The following is a 15,125-nucleotide window of genomic DNA, read 5'->3' on the forward strand; positions in this document are numbered from 1 at the left end:
GACCAGAGCAGCAGCTCTAATGACGTCCCTGGAGGAGCTGCAGCTTTGTTGTGAGTTTGCCAGTTGCTACACAGCAGCTCAGCATCACCATCAGTATCAGTATCAGCATCAGCAGCCACAGCACTGCACTCCTTCCTCCAATCCCAAGGCTGGCAGCGTGGCGAGCAGAGACTTGTAGCGCAATAAAAGCAGGAACAACATCTGATAAAGACAGAGACATGAGAATAAGGACGCAGTCTGTTACTACATGGCAGTCTGTGGTCTGTGGGTGGATGTTTCTGGTGCATTTACTCAGACCTGTGGGCCAGAGGGAAGTTATGACTTGCTTCGCCATATTACTCCCTACGTACATTCCCCCGAGTCACAGACTGGGCCAAGTGGGTCAGGAGATGCTTCTGTTTCTGAAGCATTGTTTGTTTGTTCAGATTCGCAGCTTGAACAAAGTGAGAGTAACTTTGTCATCCATATCTTTGGAACAGGGTTGAGCATGTTGCCCAGCTTTATATACAGGCTTGGGTAGTGAAAGATTAGCAGTAATTGGGATTATGTAATCAGATTATGAAGTAGATTGTGGTTCCAGGTTACATTTCAAAGTTATCTGACTGTGTTTATGGGCCATTTCATGATTTCACGATTGTATGTTGAAGTTCCTAGAGCTGCTTTAAGTGAATTGAAGGCATTTGTCACTTCTGTATAAGAATATGATTTTCACAATTAATTTCATTATTTGTATTCGTTTCATTTATTTATTTTGAATTGAAAGTTCTTCACCAATTTCACTTTAGTATGGAGGCGTTGTTCCTCTCGTATATTTTCAGGTACCCTGGTGCTGCACATCCACTGGGGCCCTGCAGGAATGCAGGCATGGAGAACACAGACTCACGGGTTGTTCTTAAGAGGATTGATGGACTAAGAGGATTCATTCTTTGAGACAACACACATGATGCAGTCTTAAATTGATGAGCTGTGAGTCACAATCATCATTGGCATTTCTCAGAAGAAATTCTAAACCATTGTGTAAGCAAAGCAGGACTGATGGAAAAAGGAGTGGCGTGCTCAGCTGCAGTACATTTTAAATACAACTGAGGCAGGAAACTGAGGCATTAAGTCTTGTGTCAATGTGAACACAGACTCCTATTTAATTTTACTTTCAGAAAGCCTGCCATCAAATCAAGGTGTCTGATGTCTTATTATCAGTGAAAAGCAACGATCAGCCTCACTGCTCAAGGGACAATTCTAATCCAAAAGTGACATTATAAGATTCAGATTTAGTAACATGTAACAATGTAGACTGATGATTTTGCCAGTGACCCGTTTCATTGCTTCATATATGAATAATCTTCGCTTCAAGTTAAAGAGAAGGAAAAAAAGTTCCATATCTAAAAACAACATTGTCGGATGGATGTTTAGCTTTATTTTTAAAAATAAGCAAGCAATGCCATTGGCTGAGGGTGAAGACAGAAATAGGTAACTGAATGAAGCCACTGAGGCGTGGACGGTGTTGGATGTGGAAATACAGTACAGTATGGGTGCTTCTGGCGGTTAATGATCCTCCAGCCTCCTTTTCCAAACCAGGAAGTGAGGTGAGAACGGAACACAAAGCAGCGCTTGGGCCCCAGCAACGCCTCAGCAGAGTGGCTGTCCCTGGCAACTGCGAGGCGGTCTGTGCCAGTTCTGGGCCACTTCTGTCCCAGAGCTTCTTTGAGCCCAGAAGAATGTCAGGGGGGAGATTTGGAAACTTTCCCTCAGCCCAGGATGAATGGTTGTCCACCAAACACACTCCCCCCCCCCACCACCTCTCTCTACTTCTCTCTTGCTCTCAGCCCCTCCATCCTCCTCAGGCCCTCGTCCTTTACTCACAGAGGACCAGGAGAAAAGTGCAGCGAGCGAGTGTTTGCTTCCGTTACTCACTCCTGATAATCATTAGGTTCAGAAGAAAGTCCTGTTTTCAATGTTCTGGACAGGAATTCCATCATTAAACATTGTCCATATCAGTGATCAGTGATGTGATGAACGTGTAAATCTGCATTCCGATACATGAACATACATTAACAACCAAGAATGCCTACTAAGATCACTTCTCCTCACTGCTGCTTCTGCTCTCCTTTGGCACTACTATCTTATGATTACTGCTTCTACCATTAGTGCTACTGCTGCGACCACGGATCACGCTGTTAGGATGGACTGGAAAAAGCCCTGACCTTTGAACCTGACCTCTTGTAATAAATGAGCAGCGACCTGTAACAGCGCTGAGATGCAACATCAAGGTAGGAAGTGTTTGTGTCAAACATGGAAGAATCAGTGTGATGATTACAGGAGTTACTCATTCAGATAGAAACAAACACAGATAGATTACCGTGAGTGGAAGACGCTGCAACCTGTCAAGCGTTAGAAAGTAACAAACAGCTTCACCAATTAACTGCTTTGCTTCCTTTCGTGTGCTTGTATGACTCTCTCTCTCTGTATGTGTGTGTGTGTGTGTGTGTGTGCATGTGGTACCTGGTGGGTGAACAGTTACATCCAACACATGGTTCAACCATTAACACACATCATCATCATCATCATCACATCATGGACTGGTGGAAAAAGGGGATGAAGAGAGAATAGTGAGATTGTTTCAGGTCAAATGAATGAAAGTGTCACATCTAAAGGACCATTCCGCTGTTTTTTTGCAAGGTTTGGGCTAAATCATGCATAGCTACTTCACACGACTGCTTTTATGTTGTAGAAAGGATCGTTGCATAATAATGTAAGTGCAGATTGGTTGACATTAACATTCTCTCTGGATAAAAGCAGACATAATGTTTGTCGGGATCGACTGGAAAATGAATTACAAACGCTCCAGATCGCTGCAAACCTGTTAAAACATGACACAGTACTTTCCTAGTACTGAGGGGTGGTCCAGGGGTAAAGGGACAAAGTTGACTTCTTCTTGCTGTACAGTGTGTGTGTGGGCAGTCATGTAACTTCATGTTGCTCCTCTATGTGCATGTGTGTACTGTCCATAAGACGTGCATGCAGGAAAGTATGGGGAAGAGTGCAAACAGTGCCATTGTTTCACCTCTCAAAGCACACAAACTCTCTGTACAGACATCATCATGTACCTCTAACCCATACGTATGCATTTACATACACACACACACGGGGGAACTTTCCTGGTAAAGCAGCATCTGACTGTTCAAATATACTTGTTCCCACAAATTATGCAACGGGTTTGGAAACCTTGGTGGTCTGATCAGATATGAGCTGTGAGCAAACAGCCAAGATCCAGATCAGATCAAAATGTAGAAGGATCCACGGGGCTGTCTGAGAAATTTATAAATCTAAAATCTGCTTAAGGGAAGAGGCTGAATGATTAGAATCATACATAACAAAATGTAAATAAGGCTTCAATATAATGAGCTTCTCCGCCTCAGTCAATTTAAGCAAAACAGTGAAGTGCAGTCATTCTTTACTATATCTTTTAGCAAACATGAGACTTAAAATCTCAACAGGTCATCAAAACAAGTCCTATTTCCTGTTATGTGTTGACCCCACAGGCCTTTACAGTAGAAACAGGCTTCGTGGTTGACCTATGAACTAACTAAGCAGCAGAGCAACTCCCCACTCGCACTTATTATCTCTGCATTGGTGAAAGTCGTGCACTGTCCATCTTCCTGTTACCTGAAAGGTCAAACAAGACTCAATAATCCAGTCCGAGCCCTAATTAACGTCCTGGTCTTGTCTCTGCATTTCTGCCAGGGTAATTAGCTTGACTGAGTTAGTGTGGAGAAAACACACACACTCACACACACACACACACACAGGAATACAGTGGTCACAGAGAGCGGGAACAAACACACAGCCAGCTGCACTCGAATGCAATAAACCCATTTTAGCCTGGATGAGCGGTAGAGAGACTCATTTATAGGGCATAGTTTGATTCATAGTGGTTAGAAAAGTCCCCACAGAGGAAGTGTGTGTTGTTCTGCAGTGTGCTAAAGTACAAACCTCGCGGTAACATCCTGAGTGCAGCATTCAGAGCTCTATTACTTTGCGTATGAATCACTTCTGATGATCAAGCACCTCTTAGGGCCCTAAAAACCTCAATCTTAAGTGGATTTTAAGTGGATAATAAGTGGTGTGTCCATCTTTCTGAAATAGACACCGAATGACAAGGCAGCTTCACCAAGTCTGGATTTTCAAAATAAAGTTATTTTCCTAAACGTAATTTCCAGATAGGAGCCAATATCACCACCATCATCATCATCATCATCATCATCATCATCATAATCATCCTCATCATCATCATCATCATCATCATCATCATCATCATCATCATCATCATCATCAATTCCTCACCTGCAGATAAACATTCAGCAAAAATCACAACAATTGATGCTTTTGTTTTTCAGGTTATCACAGTCTTAGTTTGGGGTTGTTGTCCAATCGACCTGGACAACGCCTCTGCTTATGTAACAACACACTGACAGTTTGTAACTCTGGTGTGTGCACTACATTACGGCATAACAGAAGAACTGGGTGGAGAGTTAACATCGTGTGAGCCCAGCGCCCTCTAGTGGATAACGACTAGAACGCAAACTACAGACACATGATCTCTCACTTCCTCTGAACAAGAACAAGGAGATATGATGAAGAAATAAAAACACAACAAAAACATTTCAGACCTGATTCAACTGTCATTAGTTTGATTTGGTAATGAATGCAAATATAACACCGGTCAGTCACATACAGTTTATCTGGCACCTCACAAAATAAACCACTAAGTGTTCTGTAAACACACAACCTGAGAGCAGTCTTATTAAACAATGGTCAATTCTCAAGAATCATCGCTGCATGTCACAACTTCTACAAATAAAGAAAAAGGGAAAGAAATTGTATTGCTGCAGGAATCCATTGCGTACACTTTGTGCTCTTCAAACAGTTTCTGAGTTTTGCCTCGAAAAGCTCACCTAGGCATATTAAACATAACATAACACATATTTAACAGCATGCTGTCATTTCATCGACACCTTCTGATAGATACAACTTAATAGCTCTATCGGTGTACTGCATTACAACACGTACAGTTAGAGTGATCTTATAGCATTTTCAGTGTAATCACTACAATATATAACAGCAAGAACAGCTTCTATTCAGTAAATTGCTTTAGTGCAAATGTTGTTGTAGCTTAGGACACAAGAAGTCTTCCTCCAGTTTTTGTGCTATATGTCATCATAAAACATACACATATTGCTGTCACGTCGTCAAACTGAATTTCTCGTCATGATCTAAAAATGCTCAGTTGTAATCAATCTGCACACAGTAGAAATCAAACAGCCTTAACTGTGTTACACACGGCCATAAAATTGGTCCTCCATACATACGGTGTGTGTTCTCTGTCTACAATCCTAGACATGAAAGCTACAAAATGTTTCCATCGCCAAGTATGCACTACAACGTACAGTACAGTGCAAGATTCACATGTTTAAAGAAAGAGCCAGCTCCTCCACCGTGCATAAGCATGCATGTCCATGTGCATATGTGTGTGTGAGTGTCATCAAAGCCCAGCAGGGGGCAGTGTTACCTGTTACATGAAATTATTTAGCCAGGTAGACTGATTCTGTCTTTGTCCCTGCCTTCCTCACTTTGTACACGATGCACTAGTCTGGTTCTGGAGGGCTGGACAGGAAAGAGGAAGTGGATGTTTTTGCAACATTTTCACGTCAGACTACAGATACTCTTCTTCTTTCACATAGAGGATCTCATGGGCCGAGCTCGGAACCTGAGGGAGACACAGCAACGGAAAAGATTGACAAAGGCCACATATATGGCTGGATTCACGTCTTAACATTCAGTATTTTGTCCAAGATTGATTGATGCTTTAACCTTTGACTCCAGGTGGCTTTCTGTGTGTTAACTATGCCAATCTATTTACAACAAAATACAATTTCCTTAACACAAAATATCTGTCAATAACAATAGGAACATATGGATTCCTGCATCACCATCTACTGCCTACATCCTCATTCAACCTGCACAGGATTGGAATGAGAGAGAGAGAGATTTATAATTCATACGTTACTGCCAGAGAAGGAAGTGATTTGATCATTTTGAGGCTAAATTTAAGTGCATACAAGCATAATTACATGAAAACATGAAAAAAAAGGAAAACTGGCACATCAGCGAAACAGAAAAAATAGATTTTATGACATGAAATTGCCTAAATATGCTGTATGCAGGGATTCTTACTCGACACCACAGTGGTCATTACTGGTAGAGAAAGCTGCTGCCCCAGTTTAAACTGGACCAAAGAAGTTGAAAGTTTCTCCCTCCAGTTAATGTCTGGGGAGAAAGTTTAGGAACTTTGTCTTTTAATCTATTTATAACCTTGTTTTAATTGTTTTATTCATTCGCTGCTCTAGATTTAACACATTCTCAGCCCGATTTGTTTTGTAAAAGAGTCTATACAACAAATAACTTTGTCTATATTATTATTATCAGAAGTAATTAATTAATGTCTTTTCAATTAATGTGTGTGTTAAAGCGTCAAGACTGATTAATTAAATTGATTAAATTAATTAATTTATCTGTGAACGATCTACTCTGAGAAAATCAACAATTTTTCATTACAGCCACGTCTTTGCAACACAAATACCCATAATTATGATGAAAAGTAATTGGATGTTTGATGTGAGTTCATCTATTTAGATTACTCAGACTCAGTCTATCATCGAGCAGTGTTGATAACAGCAGCAGACTGTTGTTACGCTTGGCACAATGGAATCTGATAAGCGAATCTGAGTCATTGCTCCTGCTGACACCAGTTTCTACTGCAGTTGTGTTGGAATAGAGATCATTTGATACAAAGTGTTTGTAAGTATCACTAACACACTGATACTGTTCATAAATAAGTCAGACAGACAGCTACAGTTTACCTGGTTGACTCCTCCCACCACTAGGAGGCGATCTCTGATGATGATGGAGGAAGCAGAGCATCGGGGGACACCCATGGGAGCCAACCTCTCCCACTTTTTCTTCTGAGGGTGAAAGGCATCCACTGTGTCTAACGCTGACGGCTCATGGCCTGAAAAACACAAGTAACACACACACAAACACGCAGACACACACACACACACACACACACACACACACACACACACACACACAGATGTCACATCAACGTGCCTTGCTGATTAACAGATGAAGAAGTTTGCGATGTGATTACCGAGGCCCCCCGCTACGACCATCCGTCCACGCAGGAAAGCAGCTGCAAAGTCAGCTCTCTTCGTCTTCATCGCCACCGTCTCCTCCGACTTCAACCAAACACCTACAGAGGAAAAAGCGACAGCTGCAGTGAGCGTGTCAGTGTGTGTGTGTGTGTGTGTGTGTGTGTGTGTGTGTGTGTGTGAGTGTGTGTGTGTGTGTGTGTAAATCTTTAAATGAGTTCTGACTGAGCTTGTGAGTGTCACTGTCAAGAACTTTGGATTGGAGCTGATCAAAGAGTACACATGACCCCACACTCGCCCTAAAGAAGTTACAGAGGCGTGAAAACGAAATCAGCACCACAGTGGACTGGACAGCTCCACTTAACCCGGGTTGAGAGTCAGAGGAATAGTTTGTGTTCAGCAAAGTTATCTGGATAACGCAGTAAACCTGAACTCCAACCTTCCTCATGAGGTTACAGCGCTCATTTTTTAAACACTTGAAACAGCACAACACAACACTCAGTCACGGTCATGTGCTTAAAAATCTGTAACACAACATGAATGAGTTTGAGGAGGGAAGTGAAAGTGAAACTGTTCACCGTTATCCCCGTATATATGCTGCATCCTGTCTGAACCAAAAAGTAATCACAAGACAAGGCAATTATATTTATTTTAAACATCCACATACAAGATGCAGAATTCCTGTTAACAACCCCTTTCACCTCTCAAACTAATTTTGTTTGTGCGCTCTGAACTGATAGGATTGCTTGCGGACAGGCTCAGACTTGTTGTATGGCGGAGGTTTATTTAAAGCACACACTCAGGCTTTGATGCTGATGCTGTAACCAACCTGTCTTCCTCTTACTCAGACACTTGTATGTTCTCTCTAAAACAGGGAGCATAGAGGTGACTGTTTTGATTATGGAATTGAATGTAAACTCCAGCGATGTAATGTCTCTCCTCTCCACTCGGTAGGATATTATGGGAGTTTTTCCTCTTTTACATCTCGGCTGTGTGCGCTGCCGAGCGAAACCCTAAAGCCTGAGAGAGTCGTGACAGACACAGAAAAATAACTTCATTAGGGGGAGAGAGGGTGTGAGAGAAAGGAAACAGGCGAGAGCGAGAGATGGAATTACAAAGAGAAGAGACAGAGACAGATAGCTGAGGAGAGAAAGCGATAGCAAGCGTCCCAGTGTTTATCTTCAACCTTGCTCTCATTATCTCTGTCTCCCTTTCTTACCTCTTATACCGTTTCACTCTCTTCCTTTCTTTTTGTATTTCCCTTGCTGTTTCTCCCGCTCTCTTTTATTTTGTGCTCTCTTTCCTTTTGTTGTGAACAAGAGGCAGCGACAACGTGAAAACTGAGAATCAAAGCAAGAGGAGCAGCCAGATGGCCGGCCTTCCTGCGCGGTGCAGCAGTGTGTGATGAAGAGCCGCCGTGTTTCCAGCCTGGCTGAGCTACACTGAAACTTTCATATCTGCTCAGGCAGTTGTGTATCATTTGTGAAACCCCATCAGAGAAACCCTGTGGTTCCATGTGTGTGTGTGTGTGTGTGTGTGTGTGTTGCATGCAGCCAGGTGACAAACAGCAAGAAGTTGAGACTCCACTTGGACTCAATTTGGATCCAGATGTGTTATTCAGTTTAGTTAGTTAGTTCAGTTTTTAGCGTGTTGTGACTGCAATGCTGTCCCCTCTGTTCGGTAATGAGAACCGGTATTGAGGCTCAGAAGTAGCTCAGCTCCTAACTTAGCTACCCTTTCAGTAGCTTGACAGTAGCAATTTTCAAAACAGTATGGCTTTTTTGGTAACAAACTATTTTCTCTGCACATCGAGGTGTTGATCAAGAAGAGCCACACTGCTACTTGATGACCTGATGATGGGGAGTTGATGACACGCACTGTTCTAACACACACAGACACACGCACACGCAGACAAGACTGTGTATGATATCACAGTAGTTGTTATGGAATGCAATGGGGAAAGAAATACATGTACAGATCTTCACAATCCTTCAATGTAGTTACAGCAGCTACTTTCTCCCAGGAACTTGAAGTTTAGCTTCTTTACTTTCCTGACAGAGTAGCTCGGCTGCAGCATCCTGGATCCTGAGATCACATTTTAATACCAGGTTACTCGACAGACAACACATCCTCTAGTGAGATTGCATTTTAGTCCACCGATGCGACTTCCTGCAGTGAATTTATGTCCACAATGTCTGAAGTGAGGAAAATGGCAACTCTTACTCATCAGACGTGACAGCAAAATCTCTCCTTTCTCATTGATGTGCTACTCCTGTTATATTTCATTCACATTCGTTCAGTAGCTGTGGGAAACATTCTCATAGGATGTAACATCATTTATGTCCGGCCAAACAACAAACTGGGTGCAGAATACAAGATGGAAAAGTGCTTATGTGTTACAGGCTGGATTTTGCTTCTTTGAATTACAGCTTTGTCAACACCTCATACTACAGACTTATGGTCCAATCCTCTGAGACGGAGCAGCAGCCTGATTCCTATTTGTTTTGGAGGGATTACACAAGGGGTTCGCTCAAAGATTTCCCTTTGCAGGATGCAGGGAAAACACCACGATGCATTATTCTACTCTGGAGGGGATGCAGCAAGGAGAAGCCAGAGAGAGAGAGAGAGAGAGAGAGAGAGAGAGAGGGAAGGGGGGATAACAATGAGTCAGGGAGATGAAGAGATTCTCAGCAGACTGGGCTTTGTACTCTGTGTGCTGCTAATTTTGTTTTTTGGTACACAGCTCTTCTTTGAAAATGTCCCTGTGATTAAAACTGAAAACGATGCTTGTGTGGATTCTGTCTGCCTGTGATTCCATTACTTTGGGCATTGTGCACGTGGCAGATTGCTACAGTTTGATTCCAAAACAAACATTGGCATTCCATTCCATCTGTTCTTTTGGGTTGAATACGAATACAAGTGTTACTAATTGGTCCTCTGCAAACTGCCTCGTGCTCATAGAAACTGTTGAGTTGTAATTAAGAGGGAGACACCATATTATCCTTGTTAAACATGCTCTGCTAGATGTTTTCTTACAGAGCATTGACTAAACCAAACATTTGGAGCAACGCTGACATTTTAGGGAAATACCGTGTTTGCCATCTTGCATGCTGGTGAATGAGACGAGTTTGGTTGTTAAAGAATTTGGATTATAAGTCAAAGATAGGGAGCCAGACCAGTTTGATAAAAGGCTCATTCTGACAACTGCAACATGAGGAATGGGGGGTTTGAATGAGCGGTTAGCGTTTGAGCCGGAGCCAGCAGGGACGTGTCTATGCGGCGGAGATAAAGAGGCTAAACTGATATTGTTTCCCCAAAATGTCAAAATGTTAAGGCAATTTTCTAAAGCAGTCGTTTTGTGTTAATTCTATCCACATTTCCATACTTTATTAACTACACTTTCACTTTTACACACGATGCCAAAACATCTCCTAACAGGCATGAATCTTAATACTGGTGCTATGGAATGGAACAGTAATGGAATATTACTTTGTGACAGCAGATTGTATGGCCTTGTGTGTGTGTGTGTGTGTGTGTGCGTGTGCGGGAAAGATATTGCTGGAGATGGATAATAAAGCAATCTGTTTCTGGATCTTGTAATTTAAAGCGCTCCTCATCCTCAGCCCTCCCTCCACAGCTCATCTCCCATCTCATCTCCACCAAAATTAGATTGGAGAAAGGGGGTACGATTGCTTTGTGTAAATGTGTGTGTGTGTATGTGTATGTGTGTGTGTGCACTTGCATATAGATACGGATCAGTATATGAGGTCCCGTGCATGCATGTGAGCATTGTGTTTGTGTAAATACGCTTTTCCTTTCTTTCGTTCTTTCCCTCTCACACGCAAGACAAACTTTTACGCCGCTATCATACATTCACATTAACGCTCCCACCATTCTGCTTTATTTGGCTTTCATTCAGCCAATCCCAGCGTGTGACCGAACATCCCCCCCTGTCTAAAATGACTTATCGATTTTTGCCCTCACATTTCTCTTTCCGGTCCCCCTTCAATTTGTTCACCTGTTACTCTGGGGTGTCTTTGCCAGATCGAGTAATAAGTCATCTCACAGCGCTGGGACACGGCAGACTGAGGTGAGGAATGAGCGTCATTTGAGGAGAAAACACTTTCTGATGAAGATAATGGTAATGGATGCTTAGTATGATAGCAAAGGCACAACTAATATTCATGCTGTTTTTTGCTACTAAAAATAAAGCTCGGGCAGAGAATATCAGGGAGAAATGAAAATGCTGTCTATTATGTGTGGCCTTGAAACAGCTGACCGCTCCACTAATAGTGTGAAAACATTATGACCATTTACAAAATATATTCACAAAAAATGCCCAGAGGGTCAGACCCTCACACACTCTCTTGTTGTGTTGCTGAGCAGGTGCAGAAAGGTGTTTTTGCCAGGCAGCAGTGAAGAGGTGTGGAAACCTGCGGCCAGCTGAGGTTGTGTTTATGCAATTTGGCGTCTCATTTTGGCACCGCTCCCTTTCTCGCGTCCTTGCAAAGAGCAAAATCCCTGCCATGCATATTTTTCATCTGGAAGACAATTAATTGCACACAATACATTTTAATGTGATAAGGCCAGACTCTCTGCTGGGGGAGAGTAATGGAGGATATTCGCCGAAATCCATCATCCACAACCGTTTGTAGCCCATATTAAGTTCTTCTCGATGATGAAAAAGCTGCAGTCATCTCAGATTACCACCACCAAGGAGGTTATATGTTCACTTTGTTCGTTTTTGCAGGATTGTTGATAAAGGGTAAGAACCTTGAAGCAGATCCAAGACATTTTTCAGCGTTTTTGTTTACTTCCAATTAGATGACAGACTATCAATAGGTGCAATAAAGTCCAGGTATAGATACATTTACCGGTTTAAAACACGGTTTGTTATGACATAAAAAAGCTATTAAGTCAGATTATTACTGAAGGGATGTAATGTGTGTGATTGCATACAGTCTATCAAAGCGATGACCTCATCTGTACAATTCAGAATCTGTGCACAGCGAGGTCTTTTGGAGTGTTTGGAGCTTAATCAAAGACCCTGGATCTCAATTTCAGTGGGAAATAAATGAGTTTATTGTTACGGTTGTGATAGGATGATAAGTACTGTCTGGCGTGGCAAGTATGGTAATAGCATGTGAGCTGTAAATTGGATTTTTGTCACTGACATAATTAAAGTTTTTATCTAATCTAACCTGATGAAACGTCAAAAAACAGTTAAAAACGGAGATAAAAGATGAAAGCTCCCTTCAAAATAGGCCTGTGTGTGTGTGTGTGTGCGTGTGTGTGTTAGAGTGTGTCCCCTGAGTGCTGAGTGTGTTGTCTCTTCTCTGCTTACCTTGGTTGGTGTCAAAGATGTTGACGTTCTTGGTGAACTTGGAGCTCTGGTGCAGCCCTCCCTGACGCAGTCCTCCCAGCAGACACAGCCTCCCTGCACCATCCCACACCACACCCCCATACGAGCGTTTGCAGGGCATCATGGGTAGCGCGGTCCAGGAGCGCGTCTCCGAATCGTACATCTCAAAGGCCTTGACCGGTCGCTTACACTGGCGGCCCCCTGCAAGAACATTCTCCTTTATCAGTGTAACAATAAAGACGATATGTGGTACTTGCACATGCAGAACAAGACTAACGTGGGAGAGAAAGCTCCTGTAACCACACACACACACACACACCTGCCACGTAGATCTTGTTGCCCAGCAGGTGTGTGGTGGTGTCGTAACGGGGGGTCAGCATGGGGGGAAGTTGCGCCCACACGTCCTTCCGAAGGTCGTACTGCTGCAGGATGCTTCGAGGGAGCAGGTCAGCACCCATTCCCCCGACAGCAACAGCTCGGCCATCTACACACACACACACGCGCACACACACAAAACACTAAGGTGACTTTATGGGCATTGGGTTAGAAAGTCCATCCATATATTCTCTGTGTCCCATCTATTCCCTTTCATGGTGCTGTGGCCATAACAACATTCACTATATCAGATTATTCCATCCATCTATGTGCATGTATTTGAAAACAAGAGGACGTTAGGGAAATAGTGCAAACTCGAGGCAGCTGGCAAGATTTGAACCCAGGACCTTCTTTGAGTCTGTGTGGCAACAGTGCAACTAGGAATCTGCTGATCAACACCAAAAAATAGCAAAAGCAAATCCTCCATAGACGATACGGCAATGCTGATGAATTTCTTTTCCTTTCCTTTTGCTTTTTTATTTTTCCCAGCGCTTCTGAAAGCGTCGGATGAGAAGCCAGGGAGTGACTAAAGAGGAGACAGTGAGAGACAGCGAGAAAAGCAACAGAATAAAGATGCGAGAGACCTCAGCTGGCATCACACCTCCAGCATGAGAATGGAAGTGGGAGCGGGCGGTGAGACAATGCGAAGAAACGGCTCCATAGAAACAACAGAATTGGAGACTGCAGCAAAAGAATGGAGCCGATTCCTCTCTTACCATTTAGATCTTTTAATTCATCATTCCTACTTTTCATCAGTTTACCTCAAACCCCAAACCCTCAACTCCCAGTGCACTGTGAGAAAGTTTCCCCAAACACATTCATTATCTAGTATCTCCAAAACTATAGATTCTACAAATACCAATAAAAATAGCATCATTTTGTCGATTCGGTGAGCAGCTATCCATTTAAAAGTACCACATTTGTTTTAATGCGAGTCTATCGATGGTTTTTTTTGACAGACAATTTGTCTCGTTTTCAGCTGATGGCGATGAATTTGGGGATGAAAGTGTGTTAGAGGAGGAACAGGGATCGAAGGCTGGTCAGGGAGATGGAGAGCAGTCTGCACACACCCAATAAGGCTCGGCACGCAGCAGCATCTATCTGCGTTCCAGCCGACACTGATAGATTCGCCGCTGGATAGAACATGAAGTCTCTCGTAGATTCTTTTTGAAGGACTATTTATTTATATAGAGTCTTGGATTCGTCCCAAAACACAGCTGTGAGTCTGAGCTCTGATGCTGGATGTTGACAGTCTTCTAGGGAGAGTAATCATAGGTTCAGTTAATGATGTGGACTCAGGATTCTGTAGCTCCAAGCTTCTAGTTATGATGAATTCAAGTTCCAGCAATGAGAAACTTTTAATGAGAGCTCTCTGGTACACAAAACTACTAAAACATATTCCTAAATTTATTCCTCAATGTTTTATAATGAAATGATGAAATAATTGTTTTTTTGTTTTTTTAAAATGGCTCAACAAAATATGAAGTTTGAGTTCAATATGAGAAGAGTTTCTGTGATATCTGGCTTGCCTGTGAGGAGGAACTCAAAATCCTCCGTCTGTCAGAATGTGTTTACGTTGTGTATGTAAATTTCAGAGCAATCTGTCCGTCACATTTTGATTTTTCTTTTGTGCGAGTGGAGATTGGTCACAGTTTGAGAATCCAGTCAAAACGTTGGGTCAAGTGATGAGCACAAAGCACAGACCTTTCACAGTGATTGACACTCCCATCAGAGCCTCACGAAGTGCGCTCCTCTTCCTCCACCTCCCTTCCTCTGTGTTGTACATCTCCACCACCTTCACAGGGCTCTGGTCCTCTCCCACCCCTCCCACCACCAGGATTTGCTTCCCCAGCACAGCCACAGCGGCCCCAGCACGAGGGGTGGGCATGGAGGGCAAGCTCATCCACCGATCTCCCTGTGAACAGCAAAAAGCCTCAATGAGTTTGGATGCCCCAGTGTGGTTTGTTATCTGAGACAACATACAGCTTTAAATTGCTCCAACCTCTGGTGAGTAGAGCTCCAGGGCGGGGCAGGGCCTCCCTGCAGCATCACACCCCCCCAGCATATACATCTGACCTCCCACCTCTGTCAGAGTGTGGTAGACACGACCGCTGGACAGCGGTGCCAGACTCTGCCAATGAAACTCTTGGGCTGAGGGCACTGCCATGACCTCAGCACGG

The 15,125-nt window shown here is 43.1% G+C and overlaps 1 protein-coding gene across 1 annotated transcript; it reads right to left on the minus strand.

Moving 5' to 3' along the window:
- Window positions 1-5,710: 5,710 nt before the first annotated feature.
- Window positions 5,711-15,112, minus strand: klhdc8a (kelch domain containing 8A). The gene is made up of 7 exons (XM_076140855.1): window positions 14,948-15,112; window positions 14,650-14,860; window positions 12,890-13,054; window positions 12,553-12,771; window positions 7,208-7,309; window positions 6,918-7,066; window positions 5,711-5,764 (listed from the first exon to the last, which is right to left on the minus strand). The coding sequence occupies exons 1-7, from the start codon at window positions 15,110-15,112 to the stop codon at window positions 5,711-5,713; spliced, it is 1,065 nt and encodes a 354-aa protein (XP_075996970.1).
- Window positions 15,113-15,125: the final 13 nt, after the last annotated feature.

This window comes from Genypterus blacodes, unplaced genomic scaffold (assembly GCF_046128005.1).
Source record: "Genypterus blacodes isolate CSIRO-AG114 ecotype Tasmania unplaced genomic scaffold, CSIRO-AGI_Gbla_v1 ptg000017l_1, whole genome shotgun sequence".
Classification (NCBI taxonomy): Eukaryota; Metazoa; Chordata; class Actinopteri; order Ophidiiformes; family Ophidiidae; genus Genypterus; species Genypterus blacodes.